We start from the raw sequence: 26,516 nt of genomic DNA, 5'->3' as shown, positions 1-26,516 counted from the left end.
ATGTAATCTAAGCATTCTGGTGCATTCTGGCGAAGATAATAAAGGAAAAAGTCAATATTCATTTCAGTTCAGATGAATAGTAAAATTAGCAAGACAACATAACTTGCTAGCAGCAGATGCCTAACAACTGGACAGAGGGACGGATGACAACTAGCTTTTGACCAAATATCTTGCTAAAAAAATAAACCTTTATTTATGAAATTCTGCCCTAAGAACATGTTACACTTGCTAACTACAAACTTACATTTTTTTATTCAGATTTAAAAAATCTGCTGGGACACGTGCCTATACACATGCATGGGTGGCACGCATGTCACAAGCACACTTATGCTGTTTTCAAGACCTTTGCTGACCAGAGACCAGTTCTAGTGGCCACAGTCCTACCATTAATTCAGTACTTGAAAATTGCAAACTGATCTCATATCAGTGGATTGGAGTGTTTGTGTGATGAACTTGGCAACTACCTATCAAAAAAAGTTAAGAAAGAAAAAAAATGCATATCATCTCTGAACTAGGCTACATATCAGGAATAAAATTAAAATTACAAAAAAAAAATAAGATTAAGATTTTTTTTTTTTTTTTTCATCCCCCTCGCGCCCCCCCGGTAGAGTGTCCGCGCCCCACCGGTTGAGAACCACTGTTCTAGAGGGGTCCAGGGGAATGCTCCCCCGGAATTTTTTTTTTCAAATGTTAAAGTAAAATTCATCAATCTGCTGCACTTCGAAGAGAAAACTAAGGATAAATCAACTGTTTCCTATGTAAGTTATTTAGTAGGCTATTATTTGCTGGAATAATGTATAGACACAGATGACCAAAAAGCAGAAAGAAGAAATGTACATGTTTAAAAAATCCAGTCAGCTTCGGGAATTTATTTCCTTTGTTTGTATTTTTTAATGGCCCAATATAGGCCCCTGATCTTCGTAGCCCCGAACAATGTTATTTAAAAAATAACATAAATGTACTGACGAATGAAAGGCCCATGAAATCTTTTTTTCCCCTAAATAACGTTTTTCTGGGCCTTCAAAGATCAGGGGCCTATATTGAGCCAGTAAAAAAAAAAAAAAAAAAAATATATATATATTTTTTTTTGGGTGCAGCCCCCCTCTGCCTTGGGCCCCCCAAGCCTGTCCGCAGTCCGACGGCCCTGAACGTAACTGACCATCGTCAGATGCTCATAATTACGGAGTAGAAGTTGAATGCATAATACAATTTAATGCAGCCTCTGAATGGGCGGCCCTCTGCTGTGTGTGTGATTGGGCCAGGCCCAGCCTAGAACCAATCATAATGAGTAATGGCCTGGGACAAAGTTGTATTTAACTTTCAGGTGAAGTTGACAGCCTGCACGCACAATTATATGTCCATGGCACTCCCGAGAGGGAAGGGCCCTCGCCCTCGGCTGTGTGACTTGGCCGGGCCGGGCCGAGTCACACAGCCAAGGGTCCATAAAAAAAAAAAAAAAAAAAAAAAAAGATTTTTTTATTTTTATAAATGGACCCGGCCCGGCCCAAAATGCCTACCGGCCCACCGGGACGATGCCCGGTATGCCAGATGGCCAGTCCACCCCTGGTTGTAAGTCTCGGGTTCAGGACATGTGTCTACGTATATGTGTCATGGGTGGGTCTGGGTATCGTTTGAAAATTAACTTTTTGCAGTTAAAAAATTCTAGTGCAGTGCCCGTACGAAGCAGGTATACGCTTATCCATACTTTAATTTTAACTGGTCTATGAAAGTGGCACACAGAAAGAGATGTAGCCTACATATAGGCAGTGTCAAACAGTCATTGAAATGGCTGTCACATTGCTCGTCAATGTCATTTTTTTTTTTTTTTTTTAAGATATTTTTTGGGCATTTTTCATGCTTTTATTGACAGTGCAGAGAGACAGAGGTGAAATGGGGCAGAGAGGGGAGTGACATGCAGAGAACGACCGCGGGCAGGAATCGAACCCGGGTCTGCTGCTGGGCCCGGCCCGGGAGGGGGACGCTCTACCAACTGAGCTAAAGGCGCCCCCTTCAATGTCATTTTTGGGACTATCTTTAATATATTTTTGCGCCATATATAATTCTCTGTCCTTTAAAGGCAAATCAGATGAATATTATTTATTGGTAATTGCAGCTTGAAGGCCACAGCGTTTATTTTTGCAACCAAAATGAAGGGCATTTTTTGCATCTTACATAGTCTTTAGCTCGTGTAGGTGTTAGTTTGTAACGGTTTTAAAACATTTTGTGGAAGAGATCATGTTTACAGTCACCGTTAGCAGAGTTATCCGAGACCGTGCTAGTTCAAGCTCAGGCCGATCTGACAAACAGTCAGGGAGAAATGCGAGCCACAGACAGACACACAGACGTTTTTTTTTTGCTTTATAGATAGATGATATGATAACTGGTTTTGGTACTAATTCAAATGTCTTTACTTGAGCTTACTTGGAAAAATATGAGCATGTTTTTCTCCAAAACATTTATTTTCATTTAATTTTCATTTTTTTTTTCATTTTCCTTTATTTATTCTCGAAAGATCAATTGAGGGTTACCCTCTTTTACAATGACGTCGAGACAATTACAGATACACAATATACAATGAGAATACACAACAAGCTTACAAAGAGACAACAACAATTAAAACATTCAGATCAATTGAATAAAACAGAACAATAGCCTAAATAAAACTGTTACAATTGGAGTGGGGCTGATTAAAAATAATAACTTTAAATTGGTTAACAGTTATGAGTGTATTTATTTTAATTTGATGTTGTAGGCTGTTCCAGGAGTCAGGGGCACTGTGGCTAAAAGCAGTTTTACCAAGGTCAGACCGGGCGTATGGAACATATAACATGAGCATTTCAGTTGAGCGGGTATGATAAAGCCCATCTGAAATATGCAGCATTGTTGTCAAATAGAGTGGTAGCTTTCCGGTCAGGGCTTTATATATAAAAATATGCCAATGTGCATTACGTCTCTCTTTAAGAGAAGACCACCCAACCTTTTCATATAAAAGACAATGGTGAGTGTCATAAGCATCTCCTGTAATGAACCTTAAGGCAGAGTGAAAAACGGAGTCCAGGAGTTTAAGACATGAATGAGATGCATGCCTATAAACCACATCGCCGTAATCAAGGACAGACATAAAAACTGCCTCAATAATCCTTTTCCTACAGAACAACGGGAAGGTGGCTTTGTTCCTATAAAAATATCCAATCTTTTGTCGCAGACGACAGACAAGATTTTTTATGTGAAATTTAAAAGATACTTTTTCATCTATCCAGATGCCGAGATACTTATATTCAGTGACTCTTTCAATTTGAGATCCATTATTTGTATGAATATTTAGATCATTAAAATGTATAGTGTTTGCTCTGGAGAAACACATATATTTTGTTTTGTCTGTATTAAGAACAAGCCTGAGGTCCACTAGACAGTCCTGCAGGGTGTTAAAAGAGCTCTGAAGGTTCTGAACAGATTGATGGACCGAATCAGAAATGCAATACAGTACAGTGTCGTCAGCATACAAATGGGCTTGACAGTTTTGTAGCGATGAAACAATGTTATTGATGTAAATTGTGAATAGGACTGGACCTAAAATTGAGCCTTGCGGAACACCATTTGTAACTGTTAAAAACTCAGTTTGGTGGCTTCCCAGTTTTACTGACTGCTGTCTATCAGAGAGATAGTCCCTAAACCAGCTACATGTAGAATAATCAAAACCAATTTCATGCAGCCTCTGTAAAAGCAAATTGTGATCTAAACTATCAAAGGCTTTTGACAGATCAACAAAAAGTGCTGCACAGTGCTTTTTTTTGTCGATAGCCGTAACAATATTGTCTAAGACCAAAGTGACAGCAGAGACAGTACTGTGACCTGCCCTAAAACCAGATTGGAATGGGCTCAGAATGGAAGCACTGGATAAAAAGGTTTTCAACTGATTATTAATAACTGATTCTAGGATTTTTGCCAGGCATGGGAGTTTTGAAATTGGCCTGTAATTATTGAGATCACTTTTGTCACCCCCTTTATGCAATGGGATGACATGAGCTTTTTTCCAAACTTTAGGAACAATACCAGAGGTGATGGACAGATTACAAACATGGGTTATTTGTTTTGATATTATATGTGTAGAGAGATTGATTGAAAATGGGTCCAAATTGTCCTCTCCCATATACTTCCTGGGGTTGATGGCTAGAAGCGCATCTACAACAACACTTGTTGGAACTGGAACAAGGCTAAAAATAGGAGTTTGAGAGACAGGCGGTACATTACTACTGGTTGTAGAAGGTGTACGTCCTCCATTCTGAAAGAGTTGACCAGCAGCTAAAAAATGTTTATTAAAAGCTAAACCAATCTCATTCTTGTCATTTAAAATCTGACCATTTCTTTTTTATCTGACTGGGAACAGTGCTAGAATTGTTTTTATTATAATTAATAAAACAAGCCAACAAGCCAAAATCACGCCTGACCTTCATTTAGGTTTTTGTAACTTTTGTTATATTTGCTAACCCAGACACAGTCCACTTTCAATGCTCATCTCTAGTCAGCCATCATTTTCCCTACACACCTGCTCATGAGGGCCCTCTCTACACTGTATTCTGACACTTTAGTATTTAGTTAAAGATCTCTTCTAGTGTTGAATATTGTGTTGAAGCAGGAGAACGTCTCTGCAGCAATGTAGCACATAGCTGACCACATCCTGCCTGCCTGCTCACTGACAGAGAAGCTCCATACGTCAGTGACTGTTTTTAACTGGGTCTCATTTCAATAGAATTGACTTTAATGTTTGTCTCACTCATCATGTTCATCAAAAATAATATTGCTTCCGGCATGTTTGCACTTGTGCTGTTGCTTCAAAATGTTCATACTGACTTTTGTTACATTATTGAATTACAAGGGCTTTCCTTTGTGGACAGGAATCAATTAATCACATGTGGACTTAAAGAATAGGAAAGCATAGCCTACTCCAGTTTTTTACTTTCACAGTCATTGGAAAAAAAAATGTTTTAGTTGAAATGGCAGTGATGGCAGCTCTGCAAAGGAAAACTCTTTTTTTGGATGGAATATATGTTGTTTGTGTGAAAATACTAACTGACCAGTGCTGTTTTGGTTTGTGTGTGTGTGTGTGTGTGTGTGTGTGTGTGTGTGTGTGTGTGTGTGTGTGTGTGTGTGTGTGTGTGTGTGTGTGTGTGTGTGTGTGTGTGTGTGTGTGTGTGTGTGTGTGTGTGTGTGTGTGTGTGAGGGTATGTGCGTGTGTGTGTTTGAGTGTGTGTGCGTGCGTGTGTGTGTATGTGTGCTTGTATGTATTCTCTCTCCCTGTGGGCGGTTGCCTGCTGCGCTGCTTTTCTGTCACCCTGCGGTTTTGTTATTTTCGTCTTGAAACCGGATGTGATACAGACTGCATGGCACTAGCATGCACACGTGTTCACATAGACACACACACACACACACACACACACACACACACACACACACACACACACTCAAGCACGCGCCTATATGCTTGCACACGCAATTTATGTCAGTGCACAATAGACTTATGCGATCATAATCACACGTAACATACTGTACATAGAAGTCACACAAACACGGGTATGTCGCTCTGTACACCCACACACACAAAGGGTTTCTGGGAACAGTGCTGGCTTCCCCCCCTTGTTCACAGGGTGAGCTATAGCGGACGATGGAGCAACACCGGCGCTAGATAGACGCACACGCTTCTTGGTTTCAATATTGGTCTGTTGTTGACCTGGCTGACGCTCAGATCGGAATAAAGGATGAAAGGAACACACGCTTTGAGCTGTGTGGAAACAAAGGGACGGTTGAACGTGGGGAAAAATACTGAGAGTGTGTCAGTGAAACTCATAATAAATGTCAGTTTCTGCCTCAACAACTGTTTTATATTCAGACAGACAGACAGAGTTCAGACAGACAGACTATTCATTTAAGAGTGTCACATGTCGCTCTAAATGTTTGTCTCAAAGACAAAAGACAACACACTGAACATTGCGAGTCAAAGCTCAAGGGCGTGAAAAAGTGAAATGAAACTCCCTCACATTTTCGCGTGGACTTCTTAAAGCTGGGGTGGAGAATTTGGGAAGAAAATAGCAGTTGGGATAGAGATTTGAATCCAGATACCTCAACCGCTCCACTTATGGTCCCTCCCTGACACAATCTACACCAACAACGTCGGTCGGTGCCAAAGTAAATGGACAGTCCCAACAGCCAATAAGAACAGAGAATCAGATTTTTATTTGGTAACACTTTACAATAAGGTACACAAAATTGTAGTGTAGTATGTGTTACCTACTACATAGTTTTTTTTTGTGCTACCTAACACATAGGTTTTTTTTTTGTGCGACCAAACACATAGGGTTTTTTATTTGGTGTGTTACCTACAACATCAGTTTTTTTTGTTGTGTAGGGTTTTTTTGTGTGCTACCTAACATATGATTCACCATCCTGACTTATCTTAGGCTGCAGTTTAGAGAATGAACCTATGTGTTAGGTAGCACAAAAAAAACCTATGTAGTAGGTAACACACCAAAAAAAAAACCCTATGTGTTAGGTCAATCAGAAATCACATACCCCACCTTTTAAAGGGGACATATTATGAAAAACCAAACATTGCCGGTGTTTGGGCACACTGTTTAGGTTATTGGCGTCCCTACCAGCACACACAAGCTTCAAAAAGACAAATATGTCAGTTTCTTCTGGGACACTTATTTCGAAAAAGGGGGGATTTGAAGGTTTGTTCCAAAATACACCGACTGATGACGAAGTCGGTCGGTTTTCGTTATCATAAATACTCCCACGGGAAAGCTCACCAGAAACTCGGCAGTTGATTGGCAAATTAAGACGCCCCGTTGGTAACCACACACACACCTGGCTGAGCCTCCACTCGCTCATGCAACAACAAGCTGCAGTGTGAGCTCAACCTCAAGCTACCATCACACCCCAGCCTCGAAGCACACTAGGGCTGAATGGATTTACTTCATTTTTTGTTAGGCTATCTCCAGCAAAGGTTTGCAATCTGTTAGTGTGATCAAAGCCTTTTTACTGGAGTGTGGAGGAGACTGTGCCAGGAAGACTGAGAGACACCATCCGTCCGAAATGTAAGTAGTCCTATTTTTAAAATAATTCTGTCCGTTTGTTAGTTCAATGTCTGTAATGTGCTTTATTTTATCCCTCCTATAATAACCAACACCGACTGAAATGAGAGAATGCGGGGTTTAGTCGTTAGCATTAGCGCCCGCTAGCTTTACCGTTAGCTTTATGCTAACGGTTAGAGCTGTGAGTCTTTTGCAGTGACTGTTATTTGGCTCTTTTGTGAGCTCACGTTAGTCCTGCCGTGACAGCCCCTGTGTGAAAAACAGACGGTGACTGTATGGTGTGTTGGAAACTGAAGAGTATTTTTTTTAATAGCTTCATCCTGCTACCTGCTAGCTGTCTGATTGTATAGCTCAAAGTACACACCGCAATAAGTCTGCGGACAGTGTGTAGTACAAGCAGCAGTGGGCCTATTACATGGTCTCCAGTGTAATGTACACATAGACAGGAATACTGTAAGTTGTCTCTGCTGGTGTTTGTTTCCTGTCCATTATATTTCAAAAAGCACACAGTATCACTCAGAACTTGTTGCTTATTGAGCCAGGGCTATACTGAATTTGTTGTAGCTTTGCCATAACATATGTATGATGTAGGCCTATACATGTCAGCTAGGCTACATGATGTAACATTGAATGTGCCATGTTTTACAGGTGTCTGAGTGACCTGATGGAGCCGGACGGAGCCACTAAGACCGTCACACTATCCGTTCCTTCAGAGGAGGATGTGTTCACTGGGTGGGACAGGTGGTCTTCTTCAGGGCCCAACAACAACTGGACAGTTACATAAAAGTTATGGCTTTGCTTCTGTTTGATATGTACACTTCATATTTTCATTCCACTGGCTATGAATAAACTGCTTTATTTTTAATGATGTTTTTGGTCTTTTTAAAATGTAATGATACTGTTTTATCAGAGAAAATCTTCAGCGAGATGAAAATGTGAGTTTCAAGTAATCCTTTACTACAGGTAGCAAACAGTGACAGTAAGCAACACAATACATTTTTTAACGGTAAAACTTTATTATGAATGAGTGATCACAATACAAATTATACATTATCTACTAGATATTGAAATGTTGTCAGATAATTTGCAGCTCTGACAAACCTAAAGCATAATTATTTCAACCATACATTTTACAAAAGATAATGCCTTTCCAGTGAATCTTGACATGATTCAGGATACATTCTTTTCCATTATGGTTACTGTACATTTTTACATGTCAACTCAGTATCGGTTCACAACCAAAGCTTTTTCACTCCACTGGGCTGTAGATCATTCCACAGACCTGTAAAGACAAACGTAAAACAGGGTGTATGTTACCAGTTTAGAGAGTTTATGCATAAATACTTAGCTCAAATTATGTTATTGACTGTAACATAATTAAACAGTATTTACCTGAGGATAATGTCAGGGAAATCAGAAATCTTGATGCCATTTTCACAGTTTTCAGCTCAGACTCCTGTCTGAACAGGTTCAGTTGTACATCTTTTAGTTTAGAACTGGTTAGTGTGCGGATATTTGTGGTAGAAATGAAGCTAAACATGTTTACATTGGTCTCCATGCTGCATTGGCCAAAAGTAAACAAAACTGACAGCTGGGCGTGTGCCATGCCCATGTAGGTAGGTATAGAGTAAATGAGCAGGGCGGTGCATGCACGCCCATGTAGATCTGACCAGTCAGAGCAGACTAGTATTTTTGCGAAGGGGGGTAAGCTGTCAAAACCTACCTTTTGAGATAGAGGGCAGAGAAGGCTGGAAAAGGCGATGAAGAAATGGGCAATGGTAGAAAACTATTGGGTTTTTTGAACAATAAACCATGAAAACCTTTTTTAGTAGACCTTGGAAATACACCTTTAAAACCGAGATTTAGCATAATATGTCCCCTTTAAGGGCCCCCCTGGAGCGGGTCGGGACCCTGAACTACATCACTCTGCATGCTGCTGATGACAGCGCAGGGTCGGAGCGTTCTGACAGCAGATGGAGCCATAGAGCGCATCGCAGGGACAACTCTTAGTATTATTTGAATTAAACTTAAAAGTCCCAGCCTGTGTAAAAAACAAAAGTATAAGAACAGTTGTACAAGTTAGAGAAAGAGAATCCGGGTGCGGGGATTGGCTGCGTGTGTGTGCAGTGCACTCAATGAGAGTCAGTCAGTGTGCAGGAAAACAATAGGCTATAGAAGGTCCGTGTGAAGTCGAGGCTATTTTTGGTGGGGCCCGCCTTGCTGGCTATTTGTGTCGGCAGGAGGAGAGCGGAGGGGCGGGGGCAGGACTTGAGAGGAGAGGGGGCCGGACTTTTCTTTTCTTCTCCGCAACTTGCCTGCTGCTGCAATAAGTCTCTGTTCTGTTTCTTCTTCCGTCTAGCCGCACAGCACGCAGCGGCTCTCTCCATCAGCAGGTTGTCGCTCTGTTGGACGCTCTTTGGATTACCTTCACACTGGCTGTCACACTGTGTTAACGGAGCGGTTAGGTGTTAACGGCGTCTAGCTCACACACAACAAGGTAGGCTGCGCTGCTGGTGCTGACGTCAGGCTCAGATGTGGGTACAGCTGGAAAGTTCCTTTAAATGTCCCTTCTCTTGTTCAAGGCGTTGTTGTTCATAGCGCAGTTTTGAGATGTGAGGAGGAGATGCGAGTGTGTGTGTGTGTGTGTGTGTGTGTGTGTGTGTGTGTGTGGAGGGGGGGGGGGGGGGTTACACCTGCGCAGGTGTTGTGCTCGCGAGCGCTGCACGGTAAAACTATTGCAAACTCCCTAAGCAGGCTTGTTTGAGCGTTCTCAGAAATATGAAGTCCTTCTTATGAATCCCAGAGCCGGTGTTCACAGAGGGCTGTTAAAGCGGATGAAGTGGGATCAATTGTAATAGAAAGTACCACTGCCTGCCGCCGCAGACTGGCTTTTGTCGTTCAAAGGAACATGTTGATTCTGTTTGTCTCTCTTTGTCTTTGTCGACACCTGTCATTTTCTCTCAGACATCTTTCAAGCTCTATTGACTTCTGGCCTCTCATGATTGACACTTTACGTTTTTTTTTTTTTTTTTCTTCGCTGCCGAACAAGATATTTACCATCATCATCATATTATTTCATGTCAACAGGTCTGTTAAACACATAGACTTACACATATCTTCTTTAGAATGTGGGGGGAACAAAACATTTTTTTATGGTTAATATATAGTTATTAGATATGCCTATTTATTTATTTTGATTGACACAGAGTTACACAGAGAAGATACTTTAAGTCAAGGAGCAACAGTCTTATAATACATTATTGTAATACATGTACAGTAGGCCTATCTTATTTCACTACAATCATTTTTATTTCCATGTACAGATTTTTCTTTACTCTGCATTTAATTTAACTTTATCTTGCATTTGACTTTATATTTGTGTCTCATGTGTTGCTCTTGTGTTTTTCTTCTTCTATATTGCATTGTTGAGAGGAGCATAAGAACTGCATTGCCAATGATTGCTATTGTTAATGTGCCTAAGACATTTCGTTAGCCTCATAGCATAATTGCCTAAATCATATTTACTCTACTCTACTTTTACTCTATTCTACATCTACTCTACTCTACATCTACTTTACCCTACTCTAGGGTTGCAAAATTCCGGGAATTTTCAAAGTTGGAAACTTTCCATGGGAATTAACGGGAATTTATGGGAATTAACGGGAATTTTGGGAATTAACGGGAATAAACGGGAATTTACCAAATTTAAAGCCACCCAAATGCACTAAATTCTCCTAACTATGTTATTTCAGTCCAGGCAAACGTTCTAGACTGTAAAAAGCTGTTTTTTCAACTAAGTTTTAATATATTTATGAACATTTAATTTCAAATCAGATTTTTTTTAAAGTTTATTGAGACACCCAACTTGATATCATATATTGATTTGACTATACCAGGTTTACAGAGGCTTCAACTGTGATTTTACATATAGTTGGGGACAATATATTTTAGCATAATCTTCACTAAAACAACCAGATTTTATGCAAGTACACTTGGCAAATTGCACTTAGCACACATCCTACTGCAGGGGTAGGGGAGAACGGGGTAATATGTCACACGGGTTGGTTTTCACAATCGTTATATCTTGGAACCAGAAGGCGCTGTCTGTGAAATTTTGGTATGTAAATATCCAGAATTGGGATCATAATCTTCCTTGGAGTTAGACTGCTGAATTTGAGGTGAGAGGACTGTTTGTGTCAAATTGAAAATATTTAGCTCCTCAGTATTTTTCTTCTAGGCTTTTACACAATGGGTTTATAACAAAACACTTGTTACCCATAAAAAGTGTGAAGGGTAAACTATAGTTTAGATTGTGGTTAGCAAGCTAATTGGTTGTCAGATGGTTGTTGGCCTTGATGCTAGCAAGAAATTCAAGTTGGGGTTGGTCGTCACATTTTTGGGGGGTTGGTTGTCACATGTTATCCAAAGGCTGCAGCCAGAAAAGGAACCCAATAACGAAAGAAGTTGTCAACCTGTATCCTCACTGGCACCCCAGAGAAGGAAAGAATAGAGCAGGAAAAGGCAGCTAGCATGCAAAAGAAAAAAGGGCAACAAAAAAAAAACAGTGCATCCCAAACTAGACCAGCTGCCAAGGCTACAGTAAGTTATGTAGGCCTATTTGTCAACTTGACAATGCAATTAAACTTTCAAATTTAGTTCTACTTTCCTTCTTTTTAAGATTATTCCCATTAAGATAACATTATGAAAAACAACCCCATAGTGTGTGACAACTGACCCCTTGATGGGGTTGGTTGTCACAATGTGTAAGGGTGTCTTTGATGATTAATTTCTTCTTTATTACAATAAGATAGAAAAAGTTAGGGGTACACATTTCAAGCCAACACCTTAAGCTTCAATTTAATGTAGGAATGACTATTGAAAGATCTTTTACGTGATGAGCAATTCTCACTAGAGTAAAAAGTGTGCCTACTTACCCCGTTCTCCCCTACTGAGGCCATGCCCCCTACATGCTCTGTGCATTCCTCCATCACATGGGGGGCATTTGACTTTATTTATTGAATGGTTGGGTTCAGACAGATGAGTAATATTTAACTCAACATTCATCTTTTTGTTGTTCAGTGAAATTATTGATTGTTCATAAAATAATCAACTTGATCAGTTCTTCTTACAAATAAATCTGTTCAAATGTAATGTTTTTTTAATTGTATTATTTTGCATGTCTGTCTGCCTATGACCAAACATAGTGTTTAAATGTTTAGATTTATGTTTGGATTTGAAAAAATAAATTAAATTACCGACATTTAGTTAATTCCTATAATTTCCAATTTTGAATATTCCCAAAATTCCCGAGCGAAAGTTCCCGTGGAAAGTTTCCGGAAACTTTCCGGTAATTTACCGGAAACTTTCCACCCCTTTGCAACCCTACCCTACTCTATAACCCTTAAAATATGACTTAGGCAATTATGCTATTTGGCTAACGAAAAGTAGGTGTAGAGTAGAGTAGATGTAGAATAAAGTAGATGGAGAGTAAAAGTACAGTTGGGTAAATATGATTTAGGCTAACAAAATAAACCATCTTGAATCTCGTACTGTATGAGCTGCATTGTTCTCATGTATTGTTCTGTTTGTCTCCACAGATGTACAGATCACCTCTGGTAAAGCCATAAAGAGAACGGACCACATATCTCATCCAGTGGCTGGTACGTGAACTTTTAACCTTAAACCTACTACATACCCACTGTAACTTAATAAGCTGTTGTGGCGGAAGGTGATATGTGGCTTGAAGCACTCAGAGCTAGAGGCTACAGCTGTCAGCACACAAACATGCATGTGGAACAATGCTGCTGGTTTTTCAGTCAGGCCCCTAAGGATCTGCATCCTGTCATCTTGACAACTCTTTTTTTTACAGCATAGCATAGGCTACTGCTGTCATCCAACACACACACACACACACACACACACACACACACACACACACACACACACACACACACACACACACACACACACACACACACACACACACACACACACACACACACACACACACACACACACACACACACACACACACACACACACACACACACACACACACACACACACACACACACACACACACACACACACACACACGACGAAGTGCAGTAGTGAAGTGCAGAACAGGTGTTAGCCTAGTTGGAAAGATGTACTCACTCGCTCGCTCGCTCGCTCACTCACTCACTCACTCACTCACTCACTCACTCACTCGCTCTTTTTTTTGGCTGCAGGTCCATGCAATTCAATTCAGTTTATTCAAGAAGGGGACGGTGCAAATGAATAAAACACATGATCATACATGGGTTAAATATGCCAGAATTAGCCAAAAGGCTATTTTTCATGCGTAGTCCTCTGACATCAGGAAATAGTGGGTAGTTTATAATCTGTCACAAGGTCATGCAAAAATTTTATTAAAAATGGAAAAAACACACAGCTGTAGATATTTGAATAGAAAATGATGAGATCCGGAGTTCTGATTATTCATGCAGGATATTCTATAAACCATTATAGTAGGATTCACTTCACTTCCATGATTGGGTTCTTTTTCTTCTTAGTAGTGGAGGGTTGTGTCATATTTTGAAATCTTGACAGGAAGTCTTTGAAGATATTTGACGTAATTGAAACAAACAGGGGACACATCAGGATGTATTTCACTACAAATGTTCTAGTTGTAACTGTTTTTCATTTGTCACATACGGTATTTGCTGAACGTTTGTTTGAATTGCGGCCATGCTTTGAACAATGACAAGTCAACACTCACCTGTTGATGAGATCAAACCTACAGTTTACCACAACACATGTCCAAATAGCCTTTCTTCACAATACAAATACTTTCCATCAGTTGCAAATATGCACGTATTGGCTGCAACCAGTACAAAGCCCACACAGCACTATCCTCATATGCGCTCTAAATTTGTAATGTAATGTAATGTAACTTTATTTGAACAGGGACAATGTACAACAGAAACATTAAACTTGTTTAGAGCAAGGAGAGATGCATCGTACCAAGTTTTAGCAAATTGCTATTTTCCACCTGTAGTCCCTGGGCAGGTAAGAAGAATAAATACTACTAAACTAAACAAGACACAATAATATCGAGACATGGGATTAAACATTAAAAGGATAACAATATACAATAATATAAATACATAGGATAAGAAAGTTTACGAAAAGCACTACATTACATATTTTATCAAATTGTAAACGGCAACTTCCTGTCACAGAATATTTAAAAAAAAACAGGCATTTTTTCCATTTCTATCTACTAGTGATTCTAATTTTTGTTATAACAAGAAAATGAAAATGAAATCTGTGTTTTGTTGTTGTCCATCCTTTTCTGACTATATGATGAAAAAAAACCTTTTTTTTTTTATTTTAAAGCTGCTCCGAGGAACTTTCAGTTTGTGTTCATTCTAGCGGCCCCCTTTGGACAAAAGCGATAGTGTTTTTGTCATTACGCCAGCTGTTGTTCCTGGGCGAGCATACCCTTGACAAATGCATTAACCCATTGATGACGGCTGCTGCGCGATGCCACATTGTATCTCCTGCCTGATGCTGCGTAACGCAGCATTGTTACTTTATCTAATTTTCATGGCGTGCACAACATAGAATGCACCGTCACTGGTTCAAATACACATGAGGTGGGTTTTGTTGATTTTTTAAGACCTCGTGACCACCCAAAAGTTGTGTGGTTTGCCGAAAATCACGCCAATCAAAAAAATTCTAAATAAATAAATACAAAATAATAATAAAAAAAATATGCCAGCAGTGTCGGCGATAGTGTATTACAGAACATTTAGTGGCGTTCGGAGCGCAGAATCTAGGTCTACTATAGGCTACTGACGAAAATCACACAACACATTGCATCTATTTATTAACAATATTTATGAATTTAGGCTATATTTTGCTGCTCCAACTCAGATTCAGCCCAGCCAGGCATAGTTAAGTTTCAGTTTCGTTTTCATCTCCGTGGTATACAGCCGTTTGGACCAGCTGATCGGCTCCCGACAGCCGGAGTCAGTCTGCGTTCCAGTTGTACTGGGAAGTCGATTTATGGTGCCAGTGATAACTGAACTAAATAATAAAATAAAGCTATCTTCTCCTTCCTATATCTGTCTATTTTTATCCCTCCACTGCATACTCAGTCACTACTATCCATGCTAAAAGGAAGCAGGATTATAACCTCATTTAGCGCATTATTTTTAAATATTTTATATTATTTATTATAATTTTTTCTCCCCCATCTAATTTTGACGATTTTTAGAAAAATGTGTTGGTTTGTAAACGCTGAGGGAGCATGTTTAAATAAAACCTGTGAACCTTAACTTTTAAATGTATTTTATTTCATGTTTCTATGTGCTACGCAGGCTTAGATATTAAGGTTTTGGTAGACTTGACAATTTGTACTATTTTTTCAGAAAACCCTCAGGCATTAAGGACATGCATTCTAGATTGCAATAGTCATCAATGGGTTAAGAAAAACTGTATAAAAATAGCATTCTTTGCACTGATGGTTTCCGTTTGCTGTTACCATGTCATTTACGATCATCAGAGGAAAAACCAGGCTGTTTCAGAAATATTTAGAAGTTCCTCGTAGCACCTTTTTAAAATCAAATCAAATAACCACTCTATTTTTTCGTTTCTCAATAAACTTTTGTGAAACAAAAATGCAAAGAGCAAAAGCTAGCCGGAGCGTTTAGTTGAGTTGAGTTAGCGTTGCCTCACATGGGAAACACTTCGGGGCGGCTGTGGTGAAGCGGGTAGTAGGGCGGTCGTCCACTGGGTTACAGGTTCGGCGGTTCGATCCCCCGTCTCCACGCCACATGTCCAAGTGTTCTTGGGCAAGACATTGAACCCCGAATTGCTCCCGATAGTTAGCTTGCACCCTGCGTGGTAGCTACTGCTATCGGTGTATGAATGTGTGTGTGATTGGGTGAATGTGTACAAAACAATGTAAAGCGCTTTGAGTCTGTGAAAAAGCTGGGAAAAGCATAAGTGAAGGCATTTACTTCAACCTGAGATCAAAATGTATTTGATCCTTCCATCAGGAAGAAGTCAGCATGGGTCTTTCTCTGTGTCCGGCTTTCTTTACTCTAGATTAGCATTGTGCACTGTGCAGCATGCCTGTGTGATCACACTGTGTAGGATTACAATGCATCACCCTCTGAATGGGAAGCTGGCTCTCGCTGTGCCAGGCTCCGCTGACTGTATGCTGAACCATGGGCCTGCTACGTGCCCTGTGTGTACGTGTGTGTGTGTGTGTGTGTGCGCGCGCGCGTCTGTACGTGTGTGTGTGTACGCGTGTGTGCGTTTCTGTGGAAAAACCCGGTGAGGTCATGGGCTATGGCTGTAGGGTCTGGTTACATGATGTGTGTTGTCCACGGCAGGGCAACTGAAACTGGCTTTTCTTTTCTTTGTCTTCCTCTATAATCTCCCTCTCCTTACTCTCTCTCTCCCTCTCTCTCTCTCTCTTTACACACACCTCAAATTCTATTATTTTTCCTTTTACTGTTGAGCCTGGTGCCACGCGTCTCTGAAGCATGAAGACTGGTTGGCAGTTGAAGGTGGCAAGGCAGCAGTCAGTATAAGATGTGTATAAGATGTGAAAAGCACCATTTCAAAAGCCCATGGTCCAGAGCTCAAACAGCCCTTTAAACTCCACAGAGGCTATAATAGACCTGCAAAGCCAGCAGGATTACCTCCCACTCACAACTGTGGTATGTTATCCTTTGGTTCTTCTATAGTAACCCTAAAACTCTTTTAATACACACACAAAAGAAAGACTCCCCGCCTGAATACTGGCTTTATTTTACGTATTTGTTATAGCAATTTACCCTTAGAGACCTCACATACTGGGATAAGGGACTTCTAACTTTATCATAATAGCGTGAAAACTCATATTTTTTAAGAAATTTCACACTCAAATTACCATCCGCCATCCTGTGACAGACACCAATACACGATTATGTAAAGTCTAGTCGATGTAAGTGCTTTAGAAGTTGCTATTTATGGTTCAGAGTATTGAAAAAAAAAATTATGTTGAGATAATGTCCCGACAAGGTTTCGTCAAATAAACAAAAGTGCATTCTGGACCGTTGATTTATACAAGTAGGAAAGAGTTTTGTAAGCAAATAGACAATCATTTCAAAATTAGCCAGTGCTTAAAAAAACAATGTTTTTGCCTGCAGTCAACACATACAGTGAATACAGTATACTATATCCAACTATTAGTATAACTTTTTATTATCCCCTCTTTATTATTTATTACAATTATAAAATATATGTATTATCAAATAATCTTAAAATCATAAAATAGTAGCAAATGTCCATTGCAATTTCTCCGAAGATTTATGCAAAAAATATCAAATTTAAGTAAGTAATTTCCTTTAATTGTGTCAATACATATATGTTGAGAAGTGTAGGGGAGGAAGGGGACACACACACACACACACACACACACACACACACACACACACACACACACACACACACTAATCTCCCTCACTTCTTAACACTGAGTGAGTAACCCTAACCCAACGTTTTAATCAATGGGGTTTAGAGTGTATCCGGTGCAGAAGGTAATAAAGCGGCCACACTATTTATTTAAGACTGAATTCTATCTTGAGTTCCCACTGGTGTGTGTAGCCTTTTTGTTCCCCCCCCAGACACAGTTGTGGTAGTAACGGTTTTTAATAGTAGAAGGGATAATAAGGAAGGCGGGTTATTTTTGATCTGCCGGACAAATGGCTCAATTGTGCTGCCTCTAGGTGCATGAAATCACTTGATATGTCAGGGGGTAATGTTATATAATAGCCTCCAAGGGGGCCCCATGGCAATCTGTCTGTGTCTGTGTGTGTGTGTGTGTGTGTGTGTGTGTGTGTGTGTGTGTGTGTGTGATTGTGTTTCTGTATATTTTTGTCAGCCTGCTCGTATTTAGTGTAAATGGAGCCATAAATGCAGTGTGTGTTAAGTGTATGTGGCTTAAGCTTTTAGTGGTGTGTCAAATCAAAAGCATGTTGTATTAACCTTTGAGCTAAAGCCTCCTCACTGTGGTCAGCTGGGTAATAATTGGTGTGCTGTATTACTTACTCTATCTATCTATCTATCTATCTATCTATCTATCTATCTATCTATCTATCTATCTATCTATCTATCTATCTATCTATCTATCTATCTATCTATCTATCTATCTATCTATCTATCTATCAAGCAAGAAACATCTGTCTGTGTGTCTGTCTGTGTATCTGTTTGTGGCTGGCATATCTCTCGGACTGTTAGTCAGATCGGCCTGAGCTTCCGGATGTTGCTTGCGCACGGCACAAAGGTGTGCATCCTTGATTGATTGTGAGGTTTCTTGGACCAAATATGAATATGTAGAAGTTATCATATTTATATCATATACTGGCAGTGAATACATGCGCACACTGAAGGCCACAGTAACCGACGGGCATGAAGTAGTCTCCAGCTAAACCCCGCCTCCCTCTGATTTGATTGGCCGCTGCGACCAAAGCATGAATTTACGAACGGGACACACACAGCAGACAGACACAGCCTGGTGTTACTTCCTCATTCAATGGACCCAACTTTCCAAACAAAATGTTCTTAAACCTTTCCACAAACATCACCAACTCCTCAAACCTGTCTGCTTTAGTGTAAAGATTGCACGTTACGCTATTTTCACTGTCATAGAGTTAACGTAGTCAAACACTTCTGCGACAGTGACGCTAATTTCAGTTAGCATGTCAATAGCGGTTTCCATTTAAACTAGCACGGTCTCGGATAGCTCTGCTACCGGTGAATGTAAACATGATCGCTTACACAGAATGTTTTAAAACCGTTAGAAACTAACACCTAAACGAGCTAAAGACTATGTAAGATGCAAAAATGCCCATCATTTTGTTTGCAAAGATAAATGCTGCTGCCTTCAAGCTGCAATCACCAATAAAAAAACATTTTCACCTGCTTTGCCCAAAAAGAATAGAGGATTATATGGGGCAACAATTATTAAAGAAATAACATAAGTCACATTGACGAGCGATGTGACAGCCATTTCAATGACTGTGTGACACTGCCTATATGTAGGCTACATCTGTTTCTGTGTCCCACTTTGATAGACGGGTTACATTTAAGCATGCATAAGCTACTGCTTCCTACGGGCACTGCACTAGTACTTCAAAAATACTGAACTACTCCTTTAAGATCCCAGCAGCACAGACAGAGACTCTTTGAATATTTTCATTCTTTTGTCGAGAACATACAATTAAAACGGTTAGTAGGTCATGAAGGCATAGTGAACCTATTATTATACTTTTTCGACTTTTATGACCTATACACGTTGTTATAATTATTTATAGTCATGTTTAACCATACTAAAGTATCAAATAATGACGTACATGCATTTAGACGTATTCCCTGCTGACCGTCTGGGGTGGCTGTGCAGAGCGCTAAACACTAGGGCAGCCGGTCGAGAATTCACTTGTTCAAATCGGTTCAAATTTCCTGCAATCGTGTTGTCACGATTCCGGATTTTTCCATGTATGGTAATGCTGCAACGTGGTGGCGCGCTCCGGCCATGCCCCCACCTTCCTGCTCTCAAATCTGCCCGCGCGCTGCTGAAAGTGTTCCGGAAGGAAGGTAACCAATCACAACGGAGTGGGGTTTGCAGGGGGGGAGGGGGGAGGAGGGGATGGGGGGGGGCGGAGATGGCCGAAGCACAGTGTTGACAGAGCATGCTGAATCGCCCAGATGAGAGGAAGCGTTTCCCGAAAATCTACATAGTTTTTTGTGATGTGATTCGTGTCACGTTGCTCTATAGCAGTTTTTAACAAGAAATTAAGACCAGAAAAGTAGATCTTTAATGTTTATTAAATGTTTCTTTGAAAATATGTTTAAATATGTAGTTTTTTTTCAGGTATGCTCATAATCTTGAGCATGGATAAATGTCATGTGTACCATAATCACAGGTTCCCTGAACTAGCCTCCATGCTGTATCTCAACACAATCTGACCTAAAACAGAACGTAATGGACAGCTCACATTCACTCTAGATCACTGAGGTGACTGAATCTGACCTGGGATCTCTGTGTGTGTGTGTGTGTGTGTGTGTGTGTGTGTGTGTGTGTGTGTGTGTGTGTGTGTGTGTGTGTGTGTGTGTGTGTGTGTGTGTGTGTGTGTGTGTGTGTGTGTGTGTGTGTGTGTGTGTGTGTGTGTGTGTGTGTGTGTGTGTGTGTGTGTGTGTGTGTGTGTGTGTGTGTGTGTGTGTGTGTGTGTGTGTGTGTGTGTGTGTGTGTGTGTGTGTGTGTGTGTGTGTGTACAGAATCAGGTTATTTAAAAAAAAACTGTGAAGTGAGTGGGGAGAGACACACGATGCATGTTTAGTTAAGTGCGTCTGTGTTTGAGTCTGTCTGTGGGTCTTTGCATATGTCAGGGGATTGTGTGTGTGTGTGTTACAGGTTTGCACACACTAGGCTTCTTTATCATATTTCTAGTATACTGTAAGTGTGCACAGGGTTGCTCTTTTGTAATGTTTCCTCATTGCTGACTTGTTGTCCTTTTTACAAATTAAATCCTTTATTGACACAGCCAGATAAATTGCCATAATTCATGTAAGGTATCTCGAATTCATCATCTGGTACATGTGTAACTATAATGTCTGCCATACTCTCCTGGCATACAGAAGAACATTCAAATACTCCACAAGTTGAGACACTTAATAAATGAATAGGGTCACATTTTTAACTTATAGATATCATCATGAAACTTTGCTAGTTGATAACTGTTATCAAAACAATATTTCTTTGTATTACAAATGTTTATTAAGTACGGGCTCCTAGTTTACTAGGAGCCCGTAATTATTACTCTCCACCATACTTATTCTTCTGACTTCTTCTGACTTCTTCTGACTTCTTATTCTGCCTCACATTTTCTAGCTGCTTCTCCTCCCACACCGTTGCACGTAGAAACTCAAAAATTTTGCACAACGTGCGTCCCCACCCCGCGGGGTGTGCTATTATACAGTTTTTTGAATTTCCGCTAGGGGGCGCTGTTATGAAGTCGCGACTGAAAGAACTTTGAGAGGCCACGCCCCGCACGCCGTAACTCCGATTGACTTGAAATTTCTCACACAGGTGTATGTTAGGGTGCTCTACAAAAAAGCCTCTGGGACCATAAAAATTCTTCAGGGAATATTTCCCGCTAATTAGCATAAAGTGAAAAACAGCGTGTTATCCACAACTTTCTGCAATTTCACTGTATCAACACCAAATTTCTCGTGAAGCCCCGGGGGACTACAATAAACATACCCGTAAAAGATTAGTAGGACAACTTGAAAAACATGGCCGCCATTGACCAAAATGTTTACGCAGGGGCGGGGCTTAAAAACACGTTGGCCATAACTCCTTAACCGTAGGTCCTATCATCATCAAACTTGCTGGGTATGTGCAGAAGTCATGTGGTAGCATGTCCCTTCGAAGCTTATCGCGATTAACCCATAGGGGGCGCCACAAATGGGCGGGGCATAATAACACGTTGGCCCTAACTCCTTAACCATAGGTCCTATCATCATCAAACTTGCTGGGTATGTGCAGAAGTCATGTGGTAGCATGTCCTTCGAAGCTTATCGAGATTAACCCATAGGGGGCGTCACAAATGGGCGGGGCTTAATAACACGTTGGCCATAACTCCTTAACCATAGGTCCTATCATCATCAAACTTGCTGGGTGTGTGCAGAAGTCATGTGGTAGCATGTCCCTCGAAGCTTATCGCGATTAACCCATAGGGGGCGCCACAAAAGTCACCCGACTCCGATTGACTTGAAATTGATTACACATGTACAGCTCATGGTGCTCTACAATTTCGCTCCGAGGAATTTTTTTTTAATTTCCGCTAGGGGGCGCTGTTCTTAATCCCTGACTGAAGAAAGTTTGAGAGGCCACGCCCCGCACACCGTAAATCTGATTGACTTGAAATTTCTCACACTGGTGTATTTTAGGGTGCTCTACAAAAAAGCCTCTCGGACCATAACAGTCAACCTGGAAATACTTTCGGCTAATTAGCATAAACTGAAAAACAGGGTTTTATCCACAACTTTTTTAAGTGTTACTCTATCAACGCCTAATGTCTCACGAAGCCCCGGGGGACTGTGAAGCACGTCTCCGAAAAATATCAGTAGGATGGCTTGGAAAACATGGCCGCCATTGACTAAAACGTTTACGCAGGGGCGGGGCTTAATTACAAATTGGCCATAACTCGTTGCCCGTAGGTCCTATCGTCGCGAAACTCGCAGGATACGTGCGGAAGACATGCCGTGGCGTGTCCCTCTAAGCTCGTCGAGGTTAACCCACAGGGGGCGCCACGAATGCGAAAACCGTCATTCGCCGATGCAATGTTTGCCGGGCCACGCCCCTTTCCCCCCGACTCCGATCGACTCGTCGTTTGTCGGACGTGCGCGGCTCGCGTCGCTCTACGGTAAAGCCTCTGGGACCGCGGGGGTCGGCCGTGATTTTTTTCCTTCCCCGATTCGCGCGGGGGCGGCCCGTACTTTCCAAATCTCCGCGGGATTTCTAGTTTTAATTTGTAATACATCGTCATATATTTCTTTTAGACATCCGTTCCGTTTCAATTTTTTACCCGGCCCGCGAATCAATAGAAAAAATTAAAAATAAATACATTTGTTTTAATTTTTTTTCTCCTACATGTGGAGCCTGTGCCATATCCGCACCTTGCACACTCTCCCAACCGTTAGGACAGCCGCGTAGCTTACAGCTAGGAATGTCTGCTGAAAGTTCCACAGCTCAGGATTTTAAGCCATGAATTGATGAACTTGCATCTAATAAAAGCTGTCAGTTTTCTAATGGGTTGTAAATAGGCCAATCTACGTGGCTAAATAGCATGCTAATATTGATGATAGTGTCAAGTGTCTAAGGATGAAAGCTAACATTATCTGGTTTCTAACTTTTGCCTTAAAGCCACTACGAGTAACATTTAAATATATTTTAAACAGCCTCATGTTTCCTCTCATAATCATAAATTACCTTTAACTGCAAACGAGACCATCAGTGCAAAGAAAGAAGTTTTTATATAGTTTTTATTACTGCATTTGTTCTGGTCGCACACCCAGTCCGATTTTCGGTTTGCGCATGACTATGGTCACATATTCGTATTGGTCGCAGATTTCAGTGTGGTGCAGCAACGCCATTTGAGAAGCCTATCCCTCCTGGTGAGGGAAGGGGAGCGGGAGCCTTGTTTGAGACAGTTATTTGTCGTCATAATGACTGATAACGGGGCTGAACCATCAAAGAAAAAAAAGAGAATGCAATGAAGAAAAGCAAGGGGGGAGTGATAGACGGGCGGGAGGAGGACGTTGCCAAGCAACGTGTACGTGTTTCACGGGAGTGAACTAGACTGCAGTGTTTACTCCTAAATGAATGAGCGGTAGCCTACTAAAACAAAGTTTATCATCAGATGACCATTATTCATCTGAAATAGTCATTATTTACAACAACATAAACACATTACCTCATCGTGATCCATACTAACTGCCGTCTCTCGTTCATTCGCTTTCTGTGAGGACACGTAATCTTTCAGCTCCGTGAGAGTGTTTAGTGAACCTGCATCAACTCATTGCAATCAGGTGTGTGTAGCACTGACTGGCATTAGTTGATGCAGTGTCACTAACCACTATCACGGAGCCGAAAAGAGTCCGGTGCCCTCACACTTTCAACACACATTTCGCTGCAAATCATGGAGCTATTAGCTCACACAATCCATTCTAAAGGATCTGGCCCTGTTGCTTTAAAAAACTGAAATCTACATGTTGGATAAAGCCAGATTTCAAATTTCTATTTTATTTTTTACAAAATATTAGTGTCCAAAGTTTTTGAACAGAATTTGGATACTAGGTGTCTGTGTGTGTGCGTGTGTCTGTGTGTCTATGTGTGTGTGTGTGTGTGTGTGTGTGTGTGTGTGTGTGTGTGTGTGTGTGTGTGTGTGTGTGTGTGTGTGTGTGTGTGTGTGTGTGTGTGTGTGTGTGTGTGTGTGTGTGTGTGTGTGTGTGTGTGTGTGTGTGTGTGTGTGTGTGTGTGTGTGTGTGTGTGTGTGTGTGTGTGTGTGTGTGTGTGTGTGTGTGTGTTACTGACCAGAGAGCATGTGCAGGAATGTTAATGTCTCCTTCCTTTGTTGTCGGTGCAGACAGCTGAGTGTGACTGTGCATATTCATGAAGCTCCCTCCTTCCTGGAACATGTTAACTTTTTACCAAGAAAAAGTGCCATAGATGAAAAAACAAGATGGAAAAATTAAAAAGAAAGAGAAAAGAGAAGAGGTGTGCATTCACATTACATTTGAAGGATTCACTCTAAGTACAGCTCCGTAAAAAATTAAGAGACCACTTTCAGTGTCTCTTGTTTTACTCTTTAGAGGCACATGTTTGAGTAAAATGAGCATTTTGATTTTATAATATAAACTACTGACATCATTTCTACCAAATTCACAATAAAAATACAGTCAATTAGAGCATTTTCAATAAGTAATGTAGAGAAAAAGATTTAAGAAAAATCCAGACTGGTCTCTTAATATTTTCCGAGACTGTATAAAAAGAGATAGAGGGGAAGGGGGCAGAAAGACATATCAAAATAAAGGAACCTGAAGTAAAGGTTCGGACAGATCCTACACACTTGCCAGTTCATTAATGTTTCTCTATCATTCTTGTTTTCCTATAGTTAGTTGCTGTGTTGGCAGTCAGCCAGCTTAAGATGTTATGCTCACTGGAAAACTTTCCATGCAAACAGGTCATGCGGCTCAGCATTGCATTAGACAAAACACTTTTAAAGAAACGTGTTGTAGTGATTTTGCCCATTTTATAAACCCTGCGTTCCGAATCGCATACTCTTTCTTTTTTCTATTCTACATACTACATTTGACAATAAAAATAATCTAGTTAAAATACAGTATGCTACAATTGGGACATACTTTTACTTATTTATTTCATCATAACATCGCGCCTTGATCTTGCCTCTTGCTTTTATATCCGTCGCATCCCCGTTTGTTTTCATATGGAGGCTCCGTCGATGTGACGTCACTTCACGTGTGCACTGGATTATGGGTCAGAATCGGCCAAATAGGATGCTGTTTTCAACACTAAAAATCTTGGCCGGATGTAGTAGACATCCGGGTACTCCTAACCACCCTAAATCTGGCCACAAGAATCGGAACATCTTAAATCTTTTTTTCTACCATACTAAATAGTAGAAAGTATGCGATTCGGAATGCAGGGAAAGTTTTATGAGACAAATGTGTGGATATTTATACAGCCGAGTTTCCACCAGAAGCCCCAGGAACTTAAAGGTTCCAGGAACTTAAAGGTTCCAGGAACTTAAAGGGTCCCTGTGGTCATGTGTTGTCTGGGTTCCCACTGGGGTCTGAAGTCCCTTAAAGGTTAATGTATATCAGAATGGAGAAGCAGTAAAGGTATCTGCACTGCACGTCATTTTATAACAGGCTACATTTAATAAATGTTGAGTTTGGACAGAATCAGTGAATCCGAATCAACAGATTATTTCTCTATTTTAGCAGAGACACGTGATCGTCTGGTGTAAAAAGAGGAGACTGGTGAGATGAATAGTGGTGCTGATGAAGTTGGCTGTGTGGCTGCTGTGGTCTGTTAACACGGGCAGCGGACAGATTATTCCTCTGTTTGTTTGAGCGGAGAACAGCGTCCATCTGACAGTAAAAAAGAAGAAAAATAAAAGGTGAGACTACTGAGCTGAAGTGTTGCATCGCTGCCGAGCGCGCTGTGCACCTGCTCCATAGACTGTAAACGGCTGCTATGATATTAACATGTTCGCAGAGAAAAAAGAAAAAAAGAGGCAAACACTAGCACAGCAGATGCATGATGTGTTGCCCGGGCGATAGTACGGAGGACGCTCATGTTGTGCTGTTGCTGTTCGCAAACGATCGAGAATGGATTAAATTCAAACCAGGAAGTGAGATTTGAACATTGCGGCAGGTAACTCCACCAATCAGACATCTTCAGAACTGTAGCCCCGCCCCAAAGGTTCCTGAACCTTTGCAAAGTCCTACCAATACTGAGCTCCACTAATAACTGGAATGCACTGTATACAAGTGAAGGTATTGAATGTTTCTGGCTTCAATGTTGCGGTTATGGGTCTAGCTTAGAGGACGTCTCGTTTTGGAACAATTTGGTTGTAGCCCATTGTCTGCCTTATGAAGATAGCAAAGATGCATCGTTTTGTTTTAATAAAGTTTTGAGAGTTATGGATCCCTGAAATTCTAATCCAATCCAATCCAATCCAATTGCATTTAGTTTTTTTCCCCTAAACATTTGAAATGTATTCTTGAAGTGCATACTTTAGAAGAAAAGAAAAAAACTCAGATATGTGCTCTGTTTTTTTTTTTATCAGCGTAAAAGCT

At 40.7% G+C, this 26,516-nt stretch overlaps 1 protein-coding gene across 4 annotated transcripts in view; it reads left to right on the top strand.

Moving 5' to 3' along the window:
* hdac7a (histone deacetylase 7a) overlaps positions 1 to 26,516 on the top strand; it is a 96,087-nt gene that overhangs the window by 16,460 nt on the left and 53,111 nt on the right. Inside the window, exons 1-2 of one of the 4 annotated variants that reach the window (XM_080031814.1) lie at positions 9,427 to 9,588; positions 12,689 to 12,751. The exons of 1 other annotated variant lie outside the window; for it this stretch is intronic. Coding sequence is in view for 1 of the 3 variants with exons in the window: in XM_080031812.1 (XP_079887938.1) it covers positions 12,689 to 12,751 (63 nt within the window). In the remaining 2 variants the exon portion in view is untranslated. Of the gene's footprint in view, positions 1 to 9,426; positions 9,626 to 12,688; positions 12,752 to 26,516 lie in introns of those variants that run through there. 2 more of the 4 variants (XM_080031815.1, XM_080031812.1) reach the window with 2 other exon arrangements.

This window comes from Ammodytes marinus (assembly GCF_949987685.1).
Source record: "Ammodytes marinus genome assembly, chromosome: 7".
Lineage (NCBI taxonomy): Eukaryota > Metazoa > Chordata > Actinopteri > Uranoscopiformes > Ammodytidae > Ammodytes > Ammodytes marinus.
The sequence above is the reverse complement of the archived record's forward strand: the minus strand, read 5'-3'. Positions and strand labels throughout refer to the sequence as shown.